Genomic DNA, 20923 nt, shown 5'->3' with positions numbered 1-20923 from the left:
GCTCTGGGGATGGGGTGTGCGTCAGTCTTCGTGACCGCTTTGAGCCCACGGTAGTCCACGCAAAACCTGAGTTCTGGAGTGGCACCGGGCGCAGCAGCTTTTGGCACTAAGACCACTGGGCTAGCCCAGGGGCTGCTGGAAGGCTCAATCACCCGTAGCGCCAACATCCTGGAAACCCCTTCCTTGATGCTGGCCCTGACCTGGTCAGCTACCCTGTAAAATTTCTGTTTTACAGGTAAACTATCTCTAGTGTCCACATCATGGATGAACCAATTGGTGATACCTGGGGTCAGGGAGAACAGGGGGGCAAACTGACCCAGCACTTGGCAACAGTCCCTCTGCTGTTCTGGGGTCAGGGTGGGCAAGAGGACCACACCATCCACTGACCCGTCTTGCTCCTTAGCTGCCAGGAGGTCAGGGAGAGGATCACTATCCTCTTCCCCTCCAGCATCTGTAGCCATGAGCATTGTCACTTCTGACCTCTCAAAGTGTGGTTTGAGGCGGTTCACGTACAAGACTCTCAGGGGTTGCCGGGGGGTCCTCAAGTTAACCAGGTAGGTTACTTCACTCTTCCTTTCCACCACTTGTCCTGGAGCGCACAAGGATCCACTGGCGCCATTACCCATACTTTCTGCCCAGGTTGAAATTCGAGCAGAGTGGTATTCTGGTCATACCATCTTTTCATTTATTCCTGGCTAGCTTCCAGGTTCTCCTGAGCAAGCTTCCTGAAGCGTTGTGTCTAGTTGCGGATGGCCAACACATGGTTGAACACATCCTGGGGGGTTTTCCCACGGGATTTCTCCCACTCCTCCTTCGCCAGTGCGAGAGGTCCTCTAACAGGGTGGCCATACAGGAGTTCAAAGGGACTGAACCCTAAGGACTTCTGAGGCACCTCCCTGTAGGCAAACAACAGGCATGGTAACAAGAAGTCCCACTTACGTCTCATTGGCTCTTCTAGGCCCATAATCATACCCTTCAGCTTGCGGTTGAAGCTTTCAACCAACCCATTTCCTTGAGGGTGGTAAGGAGTGGTGAACTTATAAGTTACCCCACACTCCTCCCACAGAGACTTCATGTACCTAGAGATGAAGTTGGTACCCCGGTCGGAGACCACCTCTCTGGGGAACCCCACACGGGAAAAGATCCCCATCAATGCATAGCCCACCACGGGTGCTGTGATTGTCCTGAGAGGGACTGCTTCCGGATACCGGGTGGCATGGTCCATCAAGACCAGGATGAACCTGTTGCCTAAGGCTGTCTTGGAGTCCAGGGGCCCCACGATGTTGATGCCCACCCGCTCGAAGGGGGTGCTCACCACAGGAAAGGGTTGGAGGGGTGCCTTGCGCTTCACTCCAGTCTTGCCACTGGCCTGACATGTTTGGCAAGACCTACAAAAGGAACCAACGTGCTTCCTCATCTGGGGCCAGTGGAAGTGGGTGACAAGCCGGTTTAGGGTCTTGTCTTGCCCCAGATGTCCTGCGAGAGGCACGTCATGAGCCAGACCCATTAGGAAGTTCCTGAAGCGCGCGGGTACCACCAGCACACAGGCTGCGCCGGGCTCAGCAAACTTAGGCTCGCTATATAACAAGTCATCTTCCAAGTAGATGAAGTGATCTCTGGCTGCTCCACCTGCTGCCTGGTCTGCAGCCTGTTGCCACATACCCATGCGAGAAGGGCACTCTTTCTGTTCCTTGCAGAATTCCTCCCTGGAGGGCCCACCTTCTTGCTGCCAATGGGTCAGCTCAGGTAGGTCGCCCAGTTCGGCCACCTGTTCCCCTGTAGGTTCCAGGGCATCCCCCTCAGGGTCTGCTTCCTCCTGGACCGTGGGAACGGCTGGGGCTGGTTTCCCGTGCCCTCTGCCCCTTCCTCTCCTGGCAGGTCTCTGGGCCACTGTTTCAGGCTCCAGTTCTGCTGAATCACCCCTACTGGCTGTCATAGCACATGTGGACCCACAGATCCACGCAGGCAAACCCAACATCTCCAAGTGAGTTCTGTGTTCTACATCCTTCCATGGAGAACTCTCCAGGTCGTTACCTAACAGACAGTCTACAGTGCCATAGCACGCGTGGTCACACAGATCCACGCAGGCAACCAAAACATCTCCAAATGAGTTTGGTGTTCTACATCCTTCCATGGAGAACTCTCCAGGTCATTACATAGCAGACAGTCTACAGGCAAGGCATCACTGACAACAACTTCCAAAAGACCAGAGACTCCCCCCCACTCAAAGGGAACCCGTGCCACTTTGCAGAGGCGCACTGAACTATCAGCTGCTACTACGGGGCGGAGTACATTGGGGATACACTGCTCTTCAGACACCCACTGACACCTCACGGATGTCACGCTGGCCCCTGTGTCTCTCAGAGCCTCTATCTCCCTCCCATTGACGGTCACCTTCTGCCCATATTTCCTAGTGTTTAGGGGCAGTAAGGTTTCCTGGACCATCTCTTGGTCTCCCAAAGAGACAAGGGACATAACTGCTAGCCCCTCCTCCCCACTAGAAATCAAATCCTCTCCCAAAGCTACACTTGCTAACCCTGGGGCTGGAGCACCAGTGGGTGCTGGGGGTCTCTTGGGGCATCGGTTGATAACATGTCCCACCTCATTGCAATGAAAGCAGGTAGGGGGACCTCTGTTGTCCCTGGGGTCTCTGTTGTCCCGCATGACCCTAGGGGGCCATGGCTGTCTAGGTCTGGGGGGTTGGGATTGCTTCTCCTGGGAACTATTTTGTGGCCCTTGCGAGGACTCCTTTTGGTTACCCTTGTCCCCCCCTCTTCTGCTGGGGACCCTGCCCACCTTTGGCTGTGGTACCCACAATTCCTCTGTGGATCCTGGTACTGGTCCAGCGGTCCGCCTCCTTAGCAAGCTCAATGGGGTCTGTCAGCTTGCTGTCTAAAAGATGCTGGCGCAGCTCTGGAACACAAAGACTACTCAAGCGCTCCCAACTAATTAAATGCAACAACCCCTTATAATCAGTTACTTTGCTGCCCTTCTTCAAACCTTCCCGTGCACACGAGTACAAATTCACACACTCCATCCAAGTCTCAGATTCTTTCTTCTTAGGATTTCTAAACTGCAGTCTGTTCTGCTCTGGAGTAAGTCCATACCTGAGACATAGGGCCTCCTTCATATTGGGGTAGGTCATGGCACCTGCTAATTCTAAGGGCTCTAGAGCACTCCTCCCAGAAGCCTCAAAATGTTTCCACAGGCCCACCCCCCAATGCTGTTCAGGCACACCATTCATTCTCAATGCAATCTCATAGGAAGTAAACCAGGCATAAATATCCTCACTCCTATTGTAATTCTGTACCAGATCCTTTGGAATAAATACTTTACCTCCATGCACTGGCTGCGAGCTGCCACCGTTTGAACTGGCATTCACCTCCTTGGCTTTAAGATCCAGTTCTCTCATGCTCTACTCATGAGCCAAAAGCTATTTCTTTTCTTCCAGGGCACGGGCATTTTTCTTGTCTTCCGTCGCCCTTTCTTTCTCCATTTCCAACTGCTTCATGTTCAACTTCAAGACTTCTAAGTCATGTTCTCTCACTCTTTGATTCTCCTCTAACTCTTCCTGGGTGAAACCCCTACCGGAATGGTTACTGTCAGCCCTTGAGCCCACTCTGCTCACGGGCAGTTCTGTGATTTGGAAACCATTCCCTGTATTCACATCATTTCCCTCTTGTGCCTCCCAATGGGCCTTCAAGATTCTCTGCAGCTCAACCTTCCTGTAGCCGCTCTTTATGGGGCACTCAAACTTGTGGCAGAATTGCTGAAGCTGGGTAACTTTGTAAGAATACAAATCCTCAATGCGAAACTCTAATTCTGCCTCCATACTGGGTGCCTTTCCATTCATAGACATGATGCTTAGAAGAGTTACTCAAAAATAGAATCAAAAATCAAAAACAGTAGTATGCGGTGGCATAGTGGTCTGCACTCAGTAGTGATGTACACCAATCACTGTCGGTCCAGTACAAATACAAGTTTAAATCCCCACCGCTGACCAACAATGTTAGAACTGGGGGTCTCTAGTTGGCAGAGGTAGGTACCACTGTCCAAATAGGGACCCTTGCTTCTAGTCAGGGTAAGGAGGAAACCCTCTGAGATAACCCCTGCTCACCCTCTAGGTAGCTTGGCACGAGCAGTCAAGGCTAATCAGAAGGCAATGTGTAAAGTATTTGTACCAACACTCACAGTAACACAGTGAAAACACCACAAACTGACTCCACAACAGTTTAGAAAAATAAAGGTATTTAATCTAAACTACACAAGACCAAAACGACAAAAATCCAACATACACAGTTCAACAATATGGTTTCAAAAGAGTTCTTAAGGTTGCGATAAAATAATCCACAGATGCATGAAAAGTTCACAGTTGTGTCACGTTTAGCTAACAGTACCTTTAGATGCGACAAAGTTCCAAAAGCAGAAGCTGATGCGGTGGAAAACAAGCGATGCGTTGCTCCTGAGACCTTGGGTAGGCGATGCGACAACCCTGCTGCAGCAGCGGGCGTGTTGAGATGAATCCAATCTGTATGGGGAGGAAGGCCACTTGTAGGGATTCCGGTGCGTAGGTTTTGTAGGAAGCTTGTTCTCGAAAAGGCACGATGCGACGATCTCGTAGGGGCAGCGACGATCTCCGGGGTGATGATGCGCGATCCAGCGGTGATCTCTCTCTCGCAGCTCCTCGATGCGATGGCTCTGCGATGATGTCCGCAGTGACGTGATGCGGTCCGCAAGCAAGCGGTGCGGTGATCTCACCCATCGACGTCAGGCTCTGCGACGACAATCGCAGCCATGGTAGTCTTCCCGCACCGGTCTGGTGCGTGCCACAAATGAAGGATGCGACGGCTCTGGCAGCGACAACAGGCGCTGCGACGATCTCGACCTTCGTAGCGGCGGAAATTTCCTCGCACTGTCGGGGATGCGCTCCGCAGCGAGCGATGCAACAACTTTTCTGTTGCAAAGTCTTTAAAGCTTAGTTTCCAGCTTCCCAGTGCAGGTACAACTTCCAGATGCACCACACATGGGCCACGTACTTCAGGAAGGACAGAACTCTCTCAGTAGAGCTCAGGGGAAGCTGGGGGTGAAGTCCTTTTGTGCCTGGGACTTCAAAACAGGGAGCAAGCTCTTCTCAGGCCCTTGGAGATTTCTTCAAGCAAGGGGACACAGCACAAAGCAAAGTCCTTTCCCTCTCCTTGGCAGCAAAGCAACAGCAGGGCAATCCAGCAGAGCAACAGCTGGACAATCTTCCTTCTTCCGTTTCAGCTTTCTCCTTGGCAGAGGTTCCTTCTTGATTCCAGGATGATCTAATTTTCTGTTGTCAGGGGTCCGGTACTTATACCCCTAAACGTCTTTGTTCTCTTTGTGAAAGTGGGCCCTTAGCCCGGTCTGAACCAGTTCTGGGTGTTCCTTGAGCACTTTGTTTTCCTGGCTTCTCCTTTCCTTGCAGAGTGAGGGGCAGGGTCGTCAGCCGCCCAACAGGAGGTGGAGCCAGCATTGTGGAAGGCAGGCACAGGCCTATTCAGGCCCAGGTGCTATCTCCTCCTACCACTCAAGTTGCAAATGCAGTAATTCAGCCTAGGGCTGACTCAGCCAGCCTCCTGGGGAATCCCCAGCCCCTGTCACTCTCAAACCAGACAGTCAATACACAAACAGGCCAAGGCACACAGGAAGGTCAGACAAGAGAACAGCAACTTTCTAAAAGTGCTGTTCTCAAACACAGGATTAAAAAACAACCTTTCCTAAAAGATGTGTTATTAAATTCTGAGTTCAGGGATACTAGACTCTTATGTCCTATTTTGTTCCTATGGGAAGATATGCTGGTAGCCACTGTAGCCAGCATCCCCCATGATAGCCTATGGAGCAAGATAGCCTTGCAGCAGTGAAAAACGAAAATGGCTGTAATTCACTACCAGAGCATGTCACCTGCACAAGTACATGCTCTACCTTTCACATACACTGCACCCTGCCCAAGGGGGTACCCTGGGCCTTCCATAGGGGTGACCAATGTGCACGAAAAGGGAAGGGTAGGCCTGGTCAGTGGGGACACTGACCAGGAGGACATGGCAGTTCACAGACTGCACACAGGCACTGCGGTGGCAGGCCTGAGACACCATTTTGGGGCTACTCATGTGGGTGGCACAATCAGTGCTGCAGGCCCACTAGTAGCATTTGTCATCACCAGCCCTGTCACACTCAGTGCACTTTACTAGGGACTTCTTGGTGATACAAATATGCCAATCATGTACATCCAATCATCATAACAATTTACACAGGGAGCACTTACACTCTGGCACTGATCAGCAGTGGCAGAGTGTCCAAGTATCTAAACCAGCAAAAACAAAATCCAACACAGCATCAAAAAAACAGGAGGTAGAGGCCAAAAAGACAGGGGAAACCACGCCAAAGATGCCAGGTCTAACAGTCATGCATCCCACTCAATAGGTCATTAAAATATTTCCCCAGGTATAACGCAGGTAGAAGCTCCCATGATGCTGCCGAGAACAAGGGATTCTCATCTTAAATTGTCTGAAAGTGTGTTGGACTAATAACCAGCTAACAGAGCAGCTTCTTCCAAATTTGCATTTGCACTGCCAATGACACATTGTTGGGGTATGTCCAGTATAACCTACAATTTAGGTATACACCCAGTATCCAAAATAAATGTACATAGCGCCTCGACATTGCACACAGTTTAAAACAAATTGATATGTTAGGGAAACATTAGGCTAAAACACAAAACATTGCAGGTATGGTAACTTTATTCTTCGAAGTACCCTTCTAAAACAGCCTTCTTAGCCTCAAACGTCTATATAGCTCTCCAGTAAGTGACATGGTGGGAAACTAATGACTTTGAATAAACCTTGCATTTCGTTATTTTACCTGATATCCAAATGTATTGTTTTGCAGGCCATGTCGTGGGACCGATGGACTTTCACAGGTCGTGCGAGTAGGTTCTAAAACAAAATATAAACATTGAATGGATATTTGAAAAACTGCGAAGAAACTATGGCTTGTACAAAAGAATGATGAAAAGTGTTACATCGGGATGGAAATAGGTTCCATCCCTTAACTACTGTAAAAATCCTTTACGACAAATGTGTTACAACGAATGCCAGTGCCTGGCATCCTTTACTCCGCAAAATGTTTTACAACGCAGAGCTTTACACCGCAAACCATTACAACGCATTCCCCAAAGCAAAGCCCTGGGGGAGTTAGAATAGTAAATTGCGTTGTAATGGATTGCGTTGTCGAGCCCACCCATGTAAAAGATTTTCCGGAGTAAAAAATGCGGGGCAATGGCACACGTTGTAAACGCATGTGGAGTAAAGTGTCCTATTCTGACCAATAATATTACGAGTATATAAAATTGATTAATACGGAAAAAAACATAAAAGAAAGAAAAAAATGAAAAAAGAGTTAAAGTGAATGACAAAAAGAATGATTGTTCTGATGAAGACAGGGAGGTAAATAAGAAAGAGTTGGAGGGAAACGGCAGATAAAGACAGTAGGAAGAAGAAACGATTGTGTTAGGAAGGAATGAAGCAAAGACAGGAAGGAATTAAAAACGAGAGCCCAAAGAATGAACGGAGTGGAGAAAAAGAGAGAGAAGCAGAGGCAGGGTGGAATGTATGGGCAGAGGAAACGGTATGTAAGAATAGAGGGAGTTGTGGTGGGAGTATAAATAGAGAAAGATGACGAATGTGTGGGAGATGTGTTGAACATAATGAAAAGGCAGAAGAGATGCGAGCAAGTAAACGAATGGAGGAAGGAGATAATTGAATGAATCATTTGTCAGCAACATATTTTCACACACCATATAAGCTCTGGCTGATACTATTTCCACTTTGCCTGGAATAGTTAGTGCAACAGATTCTGGACCAACTGTCAGAGATTGGCTGACAGAACCAAGGCCACCATCTTTTCCCCAGACACTGGGCAGATTGTGCGTGTAATCTGCCAGCTTTGAATCGGGAACAGGCTTATGATTGCACACTGGCAGCGCATGCAGAACATTTACTGTGTGCCAACAAACAAATATGCCTGCAGACTTTTCTCAAATTGCTGGAACAACTTTCATTTTGTCAGAATGTTGTTGTTCCCGTTACCTATGCAGCGAGGCGACGCGCCGCTCCATGTGCCATCTGCTTGGCATATCCGAGTGTTCGAGCCCACCAAGGTGAAGGGGGGACTGCAGCTGAAGGACACCTCGGACTGGTAGATGAAGCTCCTGCCTTCTCGTTTACCTTGCCCAGGTATTCCAGGATCGCCACAAAACTTTGCTGCGGAAGTAAACAACATGTTTAGACTTTCTAGACAGCTGCTGGAGACATTGTGATGGGGACAACGCCAAGAGCTAGCTCGTCAGCTTGGTTAAAGGCCTTTTCCTTACCAGGCCCTGCGTTGCAATATTATAAAAGTATAGAGGTGCCACCTTGTGATTATGGGTACATGTATTGCAAAAAGCACAAGGACATCTACAAGCATGCAAAGTGCTGTTTTTAAAAAACAATGATTGGATAGTGGTTCTTCTGAGGAGTGAACCTTCGGTAACTCTAAGATTCCATACACACTTTTAACACACAACGAAAGCACGTGCAATGCAAAAGGAGGTGAGATGAACTTGTTTTGTCAAACATGGATAAGCTCATTCAAATTAAAGTTACACTTTTTTTCAATTCACAAAAAGAGTATATATTTAAAAAAGAACATGAGGGGTGCATGTGCACTCGGATCTCTTACAAGTTGGTTGCTGTCCAACGGCCAAGGGCTTTGAAAATATTCTGCAGCGCCTCTTCAGAATTGTAAACCCTCAATTGACTGAGACCCATATGTACCACAAGTGTGAGTTGTGGAAATGCTTGTTGTCCATTTTTGCAAAGCTTCGACTGAACTTGGTGTCCTGCTCGAGCATTGAGGGTCTGCCCTGCTGTGCCGATGGCCTTGCCCACCTGGAAGAGGCTACTTAGCCCAAGGACTGTGGACACCTGGACACAGAGCACCAAGATACCCTATCTACCCCTCATCAGAGACCAGAGGAGCCGTGCCCAGTGAACCTCCATCTACAAAGCAGGTATGTCGAGTTCTACATGTGCTTGGTGAGCACACTTCCTCGCTGTGCGTCATTGTTGGAATCCCCTGAAACACCCTTTGGCAGTAGTCTTCTGATGGTGTCGTTTGGGGATTTACACATAATCAGCTTCAGTGGCCTGGGGCCAGATGAAGAGTCTCGGAGTCATACTTGGACATCCCTTGACCCTTCTGTGCTGGACAGAGGCCCACCACCTGATTCATCAGTGTGCCACCAAGGTCCTGATATCTCAAAGTGTTTTTGCAATGTTCATAGACTGTGCACTTATGTCTGTGGCCTCACCCACCAATTAGCCCGATGAATCAGGCCAGAGCTTGCTTGTCAGCCGTTTTCAAATGGCTTACATGCTGTGGAGCTTAAGTGCAACGAGGATAAGTCTGAAATACTCTTTTATGGTACCTTTCCCTCTCAGTTCAAAGAATCCCTCTGGCCGGTCGAATATCCTTTACCCAATTCAGAGGGCCAACCTGTGAGAAATCTGGGGATTTGGTTTATTGAGGATCTCAGGTTTACCACTCAGATTAAAAAAATTGCAGGACAATGTTTTGGTGCCCTAAGATCACTTAGGAAGTTTCTGCCACTTCTAACACAGCCTGCCAAAGAGATGGTCACCCATGCCCTAATACTGTCGCGCATTGATTACGCGAATGCACTTTATATTGGCGTTCCTGGGTACCAATTGAAAAAACTTCAGTCTATCCAGAATGCCGCAGCCAGGGTTTTATTGAATATCCCTCGAAGATCAAGCATAAGACAACATCTGTGCGATCTCCACTGGCTGAAGGTTGCGGAAATAGTGAGATTTAAAGCCCTTACCACGGTGCACGCAGCCCTGTATCAGTCCGACCCTGGCTATCTCAGGAATTGTTTTAAGTTCTACATGCCCTCAAAAAACCTGCGCCCTATGGCACAGTTCCTCGCAGTGATTCCACATTTCCGCCAGGTGAGAATGGGCGGCATCTCTGTGGCCTATAAGGCTGCAGTGGCTTGGAATGCACTCCCCTTGGAACTGCGCTGTTTCCAAGATGCTAAGCTGTTGAGGAAACGGCAAAAAACAGTGCTCTTTGTATAAACTCCTCAGTCTGACTCCCACTCTCTCGCAAGGTACCGCGCCGGGACACTCCTGAGTAGCTGCGCGCGATATAAATGCATATAACATAACATTGTGTGCCCTCCTTCAGTACTGAGTTCTACCCCCTCTAGAGGTGGAGATGTTTACCTAGTGCCCCTAGGACCATCAGGTGGAAAGATAACATATATATCTAGGTGCCCACAAATCATAACCCCGAAGTAGAAAACAAAGCTGGTTTACCGGTCTACTAAATGTTAACTGCAAATTAGAAGACAATTGATTTTTTTGTGAAAGAATCTTGTTACCCCCACATCTGCTTGTGGTTATTTTCCTAGTGACTGCGATCAACTAGTGATCATGAACTTTGTTTTATGAGTTACTATTTTTGTGAGGTTCACGGTCCTCTCGTCCTAATAAACATCATGAATATTACAGCATTTGCAATCAGTTAATGTTCGAAAACAGTATAACTTGGATGTAATGTGGGTGCCCAGTGTTACAGCAGAATTTCAATTGTGTTTTAATTCATTATTCTTTCAAATACAAAAAAACACTCTGCTTGTGTATATTCCATCTTTTCGTGCAAAATCTGGGCCTTGACTGCTCGATCAGCTGCATGAGAGAGTCGAAGAGGCTTGGAAGCCCAACTTTCCCCCGCAAAGTGATTACCCTGCATTCTAGTCCTTATCAAAAGCTCACAATGCATCTCGCAATTTCCTCGCAGTTATCCTTGCGACATGAAGGGTTTGGGTGAAAGCATGATAGCAAGAGTTGTGGTGACCAGCAAGGTTGTTGAAGAACAGTGATCGAGATCGGTACCGCCTGATATCTGGCAACAGGGACTGCCGTGAAATTGTAACTCTTTCTGGGATCGTTGCCGACTGCGGCCTCCATATCAAGCATCAGCGGTCATAAGATGGCATTCATTAATAGATGAGCTTCTGTTAAATAAGCAAAAAAAAGTTCCACCAGAGGATTTCGAGGTTCAGCAGCTATCCTGAGTCAGTCAGTCACGTAGATGCAACCTTAACCCAGTTGAACCTGTATCACCAGTTCAAATAGGTAAATGAATGGGCCATAAGGAACATAATAGAAGAAAGGGGAAGCAGGTACTGTCAGCTGATGCATATGTCTGTCCCTGCCTTGCAGAGCCTATTTATGGTCAAACTCAACCATTGAAAGATGCCCTAATTGCCGATGCAAATGCTAGAACGCGAGTGTTTACAAGTACTGGGAACAAATATAAATTAGTAAATGCTATTAAAAACTTCCGTAAATTATTAGAACTGGAAATGGAATGTAAGTCAATAAAGACATACAAAAGAGGTTGGTTTGATGCATTGATCATAGAGGTTTAAGAGCTTGGGAAACACGGACAAGAAATTGCTTTTTTTCTGGGTGAGAGCTCACCTTGTTCAAGTAAGGCCAGTGAATAAGAACGAGGTGAAAATAAAATCACAACATCGACATTTCCGTTATTTGGAAAGTCTGACCAATAGTACCAGTTTTCACTTTTCTATATATTACGAACAAATCCATACCTGTGACTGTCTGTACAAAACCTATAAAAAAACTTTGGGCCATATGTACGATCCTAAATCGCATCCGCAAACGGGTAGCGAGCTGCTTGCACATGCAAAAAAGGGCCATATACAATTCCTATTTAGCGAGTCACAATTTATTTGCGACTCACTCTAAATGGACCTGCGACTCGCTATTAGGAAGGTGCATTTCAAAGGCGTCCCTTCCTAATAGCGACTCTCTACCCCATGTATGAATGTTTCGCTACCGCAATTGCGGTCGCAAAACACTCGCAACTTACCTTCCTCTTCAAGAGGGTGGTAATGCACTCACAAATGGGAAGGGGTCCCAGGGGAGCACTACCCCTTTGCAAATGCAGGGTAAAATATTTTTTAGGGGCCGGCAGTGATCCCAGAGACCACTAACTGCCCTTAAAAAATTTAACGAAAACGTTTAATTTTCTTTTTTTAAATGAATACCGCTTTCCTTTAAGGAAAACGGGCTACATTTAAAAAAAAAACTGCTCTATTTAAAAAAGGTGGCAGACATGAAGGTCTGCTGAGCCCAGCAGGCCACCATCCCTGGGAGGGCCTGACATTCCCAATTGGGTCGCAAATTGCGAGTGCCTCATGAATATTCATGAGGCATGCAATTTGCGACCCCATTGGGAATCGCAAACAGTGTCGCAGACACTGTTGTACATGGCATTTTGCAAGTCGCACATTGTCTTGATCGTACATCTGGCCCTTTGTAAGGTGGGTAAATTAGCACATTTACAGAAAAGCTGTGAGGGCTCTTTATTGAAATGTCTCACCTTTGGGCCTGCATTGATAGTTATTGAGCGTGACAGATTCTAGCTACAGAGAAGCGAAAGAAGATTTTGGGTGAGAGTATTGGAGAAAGTATCTATTACCCGTGGTCTGCAAGTGAACATTTCTACAGCATTTATTCATTAGTGCTCATTTTGTTCCAACACTGGGAGTCCATCTTTCTATCCGACTCTGTGTGGCCAGGGCTGCAGGGCATGATGCCACTCCAGGGCATACATTTCCAGCGGGAGGCCAGCAGCTCGCTGCCTACTTCCTCACCCTCTACCCACTGCCCTCATTTACCAAGTCCTGTTTTGTTTTTCCTGTGTCAGCATCCATTGGTACTTAGGTTCCTTTTAAAGACGAGTGGCCCATGGGCTTCTGCCCTGTTTTCTGACACTGCGGCTTCCTTTATTGCCAGTGGCTGTAGTATTCAAACTTACCTCTGTGTTCTGTGGCCACTCTTTGATTATCTTTTATTCGGATGGCCTCTTTTCGCCACATGCCTGCATCTTGTCTAAGTTTTGGAGTAAATGTAAATCCAGTACCTGTATAGCGCACGAATCACCCCCAAAGGGGTACCTCGGCGCTGGGGGCCGTTGTAGCCACCAGTCTCTACCTTTTCGCTCGTTGTTTGGCAGTAACTGTAATTATGGTGGAGGAATCTTCCAAAGCACATGGAGAAACCAACGAGGGAAATAGAGATATGACTTCATCCAGTCGCCATCTATGACCAAGATGGAATGACATGTATGCGGTATAATGCTTTTGACTGTTGCAGGGCATTTGCGTTCAGCGTTACGAGAGAGCTCCGAGAAGAACACCATGGGGCAGATTTATGAGGAACTTGCGCCGCAATTGCGTCACTTAATTTGACGCAACGGCGGTGCAAACAATGCGCCATATTTACAACGTGACCCATCTAGGAGATACGTCACGTTGGAAAGCCCTGCGCCATAAGGAGGCGTTCCTGCGCAGGGGGGGCGTTCCTGCGCAGGAACGCCTCCTGAAAGTGGCTGAGTGAAATCTATGAGATTTCACTCAGTCACTTTCTACGTCAATTCCTTACGCCTGCTTGAAGCAGGCGTAAAGGTGACGCACCAGGCATTGTAGGGGTGGCCCCTGTGCATTGCAGGAGTCATGTCGCACTTGCGACATGACTCCAGCAATGCGCCGCCCGTACGCCGAGAGATGCGTGACGCATCTTCCATGCCTTGCACCATGGTGCGCCGCATTGTAAATGCGGCGCACCATGGGTGGCGGAGCAGCGGCGCATGATAACTGGCGCATCCCTGGGGATGCGCCAGTCATCATAAATCTGCCCCCTAGTAACCAACCAGGGCATGCATTCCGAGTCTCTGGCCACTCGGTAGGGGCATCTGTGTGGCTACTAGTTTCCCACGTTCATATTGACATTATGGTATGTGGGGTAAATCTCGCCGGTGATAGATTGCATTTTGACTGTTCTACATGTGCAGTCAACTACAGTTTGTCCTTGTGCTTCTCCCACCGCAATCCAAAGCGCAGTGTAGTCGGAGTTGCTCCTGTGCACTCTTATTGACTTTGCTTTCTTCGTGCTTCGTTTATCAGGAAAGCTCCCGTCGCATTGGTGGCTTTGTCTGTCACGACTAAAGCACAGTTTGCTACACATGACGTCCTTGTGCCAAAGAAGAGAGGAGAGAGCTTCCACCTACACAATGCACATCTCTGTTCACCACCTTGTTCACCTCTCAAAAGTCACTCGCTTGAAAATCTTTTTCAGCCATCCCTCGGTCACACTGTCAACTCTCATCCCCCCTCACTGGGGTTACCAAGGAAACCGGCAACTATGGCAACAGAGCAGTTCTATTCCTTATGAAGCTAGAAAGCAGCCCAAAATACAATACTCCCTTAATCTCCATCAGGTTAAAGATCAAGCTTTCCGCTTTTTTCCCAGGCACAACACCAGCAAAATTCTATTTTTCTCCATTCAGAGGCCTTTTGTTAATGTTTTAGCTAACATTTTTACACGCACATAAATGTCGACTTGATGAACTATACAAAAGTGTGACTAGGAAAAACAAAATATGTGCATTAAATGTAAACCTCATTTGAGGTTGAAAATGAAAAAATACATTCAATGAAAATTGATAATCATGTGCTTCTCATACATAGTCCATGCTCTAGTTTGAACAGGCTGAGTTCACATAATTTGCATTTCACTAGGGATCTATAGTATGTGAGGAAAGTATAACAATTGAAAAATGATCTCAAAGTTTTACAAAAAAATGATTGGTAAATGAGGGCACAGATTCAAGGCTACCAAGTGGGAAACAGAGCTTGCAAATTATGGAAGTGGCACACCAGGCGGCTGCTTCCACGGTGGGACGCTTTGATATATAATCTCAGAGCTGGCCTGAAGCACTTTTCACAGGACCCTAGATGGAAGAACAGGATTGCTGAGACAACCACTTTGGTATTTGACGTTCTTTGGGGTTATGTGAGTATATGAATGCATCAGTACGGATTATCGATTTAAGAATTGAGATGCCTGCTCCACTTGTTTTTTTTAACATTTATCTTTGTATAATCCCGGACAGAGTTTAATAGTAACACACTTAAACCTGTGATAGAGCGCACTAGCGGTGACCCTAGATTGTGGTTGTATAGTGCCAGTTCAGACTGTGGGGTTTATGTAAGGATGCTCTCGCATACGATGTCCTCTGTCCTAACTGAAAAGGTTGGGGAATGGCAGGGGATCTGTATGGCTCATTTTTGTTCCATCAATGGCTAAAGGAAAGGAGTTTCTTTGGAGATTTGACTTGTAATTGGACAAAATGCCTGTCAGTCACGTTTGTTTTGTCGGTAAACTTGTCAAAAATGCATTAAAAGGCAGTGCTCTTTAGGTGACTTTCCAAGACATTGAGTGAGCACAGTGACCAATGAGATTTGGTTTCATGTACGAAGCACCAGTTCCTGCCATATAAGAGCAGTTTGCCTGAAGATGGTTCAGGATTTGTACTGAGGATGTCCTTCTTGGTTTGCCTTCTTTTTGCAACTTTTTGGACCTGAGCCTGGTCCAAGGCTGTTCTTTTTGGTTTCTCCTAATGTTAGGTAGATCCCTGGTCAAATACATAGCCTCAGAGAAACCAGATTCCTGCTTCATGAGCCAGTGATGGACTCTGGCCACTCTGAGGATGAGATGGTCAGGTTGGAAATTGGATTTCAAGCATCTCAGAGGAGAGGATTTCTCTTTTACTCAATACTTGGATGACTGATTCACCATTACATCCTCATCGGGCTTCCGGGCTTTCTTAATGCATGAGATGATTCTCCTTTCTGGCAGAACCAATTCCATAGCTGAAACGAAAATGTTCTTCTAAGACGACCCCCATTACCTAGGAGCCACAATAACAAGGAGGAACTAACCAACGGACCCTAGGCTGAAGCTCCTTTATTGACTGGGTATGTGTTTCTCTTCGTTTTTCTTACTTGAAATGTATACTTTCTGTCCGATTGCCGTTTTCAGCATTTATTTAGTGGTTTTCTTTATGCCCTTTTGCTCAGCTTTAGTAAGCAGGGCTCGGTATGTTTTTACACGTTCGTCCTTCAGTGTGGCGTGTTTTGACTTCCCACCCAGGGGCAGGCAGGGCTGGGGCAGACCGTGCACTCCACCACCCCTGTCAGCCCTGACTGTATAAAAGTGTGGTCTCCTGACCCACTTATTGTTCCAGTTCCCAGTTGTCTTCAACCAAGAAATGGAGTATCCTGAAGAGTACTCAGAGGACTGCTATATCAATAGAGCTGGTGCTTGTCTGACGCCAGAATCCCATAGGTGAGCAGACATCACTTGGAGTCTGACATGGCTGGAAGAAGCTGCAGCCCTGCCTCCTGAAGTGTCTGAAAGCTAACCTATCTGCTGAGGTGAGGCACGAAGAGGGCCAACCCTGCTGGAGGTGTGGTTGTCCAGGGCGAGCCAGAAGCAGCAGAACCCTGTGCTGGATGTCCATTTAACCAGGAAGACAGGGGCAGCTATCTGTGAACCACAGGGAGCAGAGCACAGTCTCTTCTGAGGAATACCCTGTGTCATGCCATTGTGAAGTTGTGCTCAAGGAGACAGTGCTGCTGTGGCGTGTATTTCTACCTGAGTGAATTCGGCAACTGTGACTTTGAACTGCAACTAACCAGCCTGTGCTTCCAACCCAGTGAGTGAGCCATGATGGGGCTATGCTCCCAACAGAAGACTTCCAGACATGGCTTCATGAACCCTGCTGCAGTGGCCCACCACCCAATGCATCTGAACCCCAGAGCAGGGTTGAGACAAGCCAGTGAGCTGCAATGATGCCAGAGCCTACAAACCTATACACCCGCCAGTGGCGGCCTTTGCAGCTGCCTTCGGTAGACTGGAGAAGAGTGCCCGGACACTATCAGCCAGTATGTTTACTCCTGGAGGAGAAGAGAGAGACAGGTGTGTGTGGTAGACTCCTGCCATGGTCAAAGAGCAGCTGAATCTCCACAGTGGTGAGATGAAGACAATTGAGACTAACAAGAGTAATTGAGTGCACAAACACTAAAGAAGGGCATGCACTGCACCTGTGCCTGATAACTGGCCAAGTCCACACTTTAACTCAAGAGAAAGGAGGAGGGAAAAGACATTACCAGCCCAAAGTACAGTGGGCCAGGGCCAGGAAAAAACCTACCTGTGACTTGTAGTGTGTACTGCTGAGTTTTCTGTGTGTATTAAAGTACCTTCGTTTATCAAAGGTAAGCCCTGGGTTCACGGTCTTTTATTGTGCTACTAGGTGATTATTGAGTCCTGAGTTTGAAGCACCCCCGCACTACCTCTTCGAAAAGTCTGTGACTTGTTGGCCATTGCTACCACTGAGAGCCATGTACCGAAAGGGTTGCACTCGGCAGTGTGCACGGCAACAGTAGGATGGATTCTGGGACATCGGCAGTAAATGGCCCAGGCACCACAGCAGAGATCCAGGAGCCCCTGCTAGCCCCATGGCCCCCAAAACCGAGTCTGACAAAGACACATTTTTCTGGACGTAAACACTTATACAGGTCATGTTTTTGCAGATGCGGAAGGATGGTGGTGTTTAAACACACCGAAGATTAAATATCAAAGAGTCATTCATTTGTAGAGACATTTCATCACTATGAGAAATTACTTTTTCATATTTCATATTATGGATGCTCTCAAGGGTGAAATATGATTATCTTATGTGAATCTGAAAGAGCATTTATTTGTCCTGCTAGGCTGGATTTCATTCTATTTGTCTATCATCCTACCAAAGTAATGTATCCGTGCGTAAATCAGTTCATATGATGTACTATTCACGGGCAATCAGGCTGCCTCGGCATTCGCTAGAACTCTCACGCTGGAACCAAATTTAGCCATTTGCCATCTTATTGCATTTTTATTTTATTTTTAATATTTCACATATCGTGAGCCTAGCTTCAAGGAGTTACGAAGCATTTCACAGAGCACATGAAATACCAAGATGCCCTCTCCTTCCTGACTGTCATCCAGGGTGTCTCTTCAGAAGCACTGCGATGGACTCACTTTGGCTGTCGCGGGACTCGTGATGCAGTAATATTACGACTGCGATTTTTAAAACCATTGGTGCATCTTTTCATATGCATCTTTCAAGCTCTGGGCTAGAGTGCACTGGACATCCATCATTAGCGTACATTCATATTAATTCAGCATACACTAATACAGAATGGGGAAGATCTACAAGCAAGTGCTGCAGCGCGGCACGGCAAGCCCTTTGGCTGCGCCACGCTGCAGCATTTTCAGAGCACAGGAATGCTACATATTTACAATGATATGTTGCATTCCTGTGCTCTCCCCTGCGCTGGCGCACAAACAGCTGCCATGCGCCGGCACCCTTGGTGCAAGGATGCCTGCGTCGTGGGGAGATAGTTTTTGTGCAGGAAGGGGCACCTTCCTGCTCAAAAACAACCACAACAGGCATTTTCCTCTTTTAATGTGTGCTGTAGAATGCAGCATGCATTGAAAGAGGAAAAAACGAGACGTGGAGAAATTAAAAATGTTTTACTCGTTGTACCTCGGGCGTAGCATGCTGACAAATTTCCAGGTTTAGCACTCCTCGTAAATCTGGAAATGTGTCTGGTTCCATGGGTGTTGCTTGGAAACACCTACAGCAACACCCATGGAATTGCCCCTTTCACGATAGTGCTGTGTGTAAAGGGGCCGAGGGTGGCTTTTCCTGTCCTTGTAAATATGGGTCAGAGAAATACGCTGCCAGTGCGTCACAAAAAGTGACGTACTGGCAGCACAAGGGGCTTGTAAATCTGCCCCAATGTTTGAGAAAAATGGAAAATGAATGCAAAATGGAAGCATGAAGTAACTACTTACGTAGACATTGCGGCACTTCGCCGCTCCAAGTTCCGTTCCCAACGCACGTCAGAACTGCAGGAAAGGATAGCTCATATCCCGCCGAGCAGATGTAGCTAACGCTGAATCCCCAGTCAAAATTTGTTCCTTCCAACCTTCCATTAAATATCTGTGGAGGCGCTGGGCAGGTAACAGCTGTAATACCGTTTAAAAATGATTAGGCACAGATGCTGCAATATCCCCTAGCGGGCTCGGTTACTAGAAGTACCATATGTGCTAGTTTAACCTTTTTGGAGGACAATACATTTAGAGATACCTGACTGGTTAATTAGTCAATGTATTTACTTCTATATTACCAAAAGAAAATTAAGAACATTCAGTCGCTAGACAAGCAAATGTATTTCAAATTAACCAATTTTCTTTTTTTGCAGGTCACTTTATCATTTTATCTTCCAGATAGAATTTTTGCACTAATCCTATTCTTGGCGCAAGTCCTTTGAAAAACTAAATACATATGCAAGCGACTTGGTTTTAACTGTCTATGGTTTCTAAAGGGCGTTGTGTTTCAAAGCGAAGTTATTTTTGATAAATTACCTGCAATGTATTCAAGATCTGGAATCAAAGCATTTTAACATAACAGAAAGCAATATATTCTTTTTTATAACATTTATAGTCATTGAACAATGAGGAACACATGCAGCCTTATTTACGAAAACATTTTCTCTTCGACACAGAATGGGTACAACCCTTTGATGCATCTGACCATTGGTCACAGTCCCCAAAGATTATCCTCGGAATATGTGAGACTCTCTCTTGCAATACAGCAGTGCACCTGAGCTTCTCAATTTCAGGGGTAAGCTTATTGGCTCCGTCAAATAAGCTTAGTTCTGTTCTGAGCAAGAGAAGACCATTTCTGGATTTGTCAAAGGGGGAGAGGGTCTAAGGGGAGTGGTGCAAAGAGGCACATGAAGGTGCTTAGTGACAACATCTAAGGCATTTCCAAGCCTCCCTTTTGCTGGCTTGTGCGCCATGGAGAAGTCAAACTCTCCTCTGGCCTCATCTGCGATGGTCTCTTAAGGACTTATTGAGAATGTGCTCCAGGACACAGTCACCTACACCAAGAATGCCTGGAAGTGAGGAGTAAGCCAGAAGTACAGAAAGAGTAAGTCACAGGAAAATCTTTGCGGACTGGGCCCCATATCTTAATGTATGGTTTCTAGAATTTCTCGACTGCTAGTTGTAGCACAATTCGTATTTGGTAATACCCAACTTCAACATATTTAAAAAAAAGAAAAAAAACTATTGTTCAATATTACTCCATGAGAAGCAGTTTCAACAGGCGGTGGTAGAACAGTGGCGACAGGAGAAATGCAAGTCAGGTTATTAGTTTTATAGAAAAAATCTAAACATATACAAATATACATATACCTCACTGGGATCTTCGTCTGTACTGTAGTGTGCTGCTTGACTATGGAATTTTCTGTTTATAAAGGGGGTAGTGGCAGCATTATTTGGTGTCTATGTATAGACTTCTAAGTCGGAAAACAAAACATTATGGGAGGTCTCAGGGAATTTTTTAAAGACCTGCAAGGTGTGTTTCCCCTAAAACGTACAAATACCACACAACACCTCGGGCCCAGAAAAGAAGGTGGAACGTGAGTCGGGGAAGACAAGAATGAAAATATGTCAACAGGTAGAGATAACAGCCGCCTCTAGTAGAGAGGAGAAACTCTGTTGCCAGAACCCATCATTCACAGATTGTGGTGTTTCATCATTTGAGTCAGGCCTCCTCTCGCTCGGGAACTCAATCTATGGAATTGACTGAGATATCCTTCGCTGATTGAGGGACTAGAGGATGGCTGATGACTCCACAGAGTCCATCATAGAACCCATAGGCATATGTTCATGCTATGTGAAGAGGGTTTCTACCACAAGAAAAAGAAACGTGCAGTGCTAAATGATATGAAAAAGGTGTCTTAAAAATAACTAAGGGAACTCTGTGCTAATTTTATTAATGGAGTGCCCTTGTCATATTTAAAAAGCAGTGTGCCGAATGTGCCTATGGGTTCTATGATGGACTCTGT

General features: G+C 46.7%; 1 protein-coding gene across 1 annotated transcript in view; it reads right to left on the bottom strand.

Moving 5' to 3' along the window:
* CSMD3 (CUB and Sushi multiple domains 3) overlaps positions 1 to 20923 on the bottom strand; it is a 3006114-nt gene that overhangs the window by 126197 nt on the left and 2858994 nt on the right. Inside the window, exons 61-63 of the mRNA XM_078686868.1 lie at positions 18861 to 19034; positions 8109 to 8282; positions 6883 to 6956 (exon numbers count right to left, since the gene is read on the bottom strand). Coding sequence (XP_078542994.1) covers positions 6883 to 6956; positions 8109 to 8282; positions 18861 to 19034 — 422 coding nt within the window. The remainder of the gene's footprint in view (positions 1 to 6882; positions 6957 to 8108; positions 8283 to 18860; positions 19035 to 20923) is intronic.

This window comes from Lissotriton helveticus, chromosome 4_1 (assembly GCF_964261635.1).
Source record: "Lissotriton helveticus chromosome 4_1, aLisHel1.1, whole genome shotgun sequence".
Lineage (NCBI taxonomy): Eukaryota > Metazoa > Chordata > Amphibia > Caudata > Salamandridae > Lissotriton > Lissotriton helveticus.
This window is presented reverse-complemented; position numbering and strand designations above follow the sequence as displayed.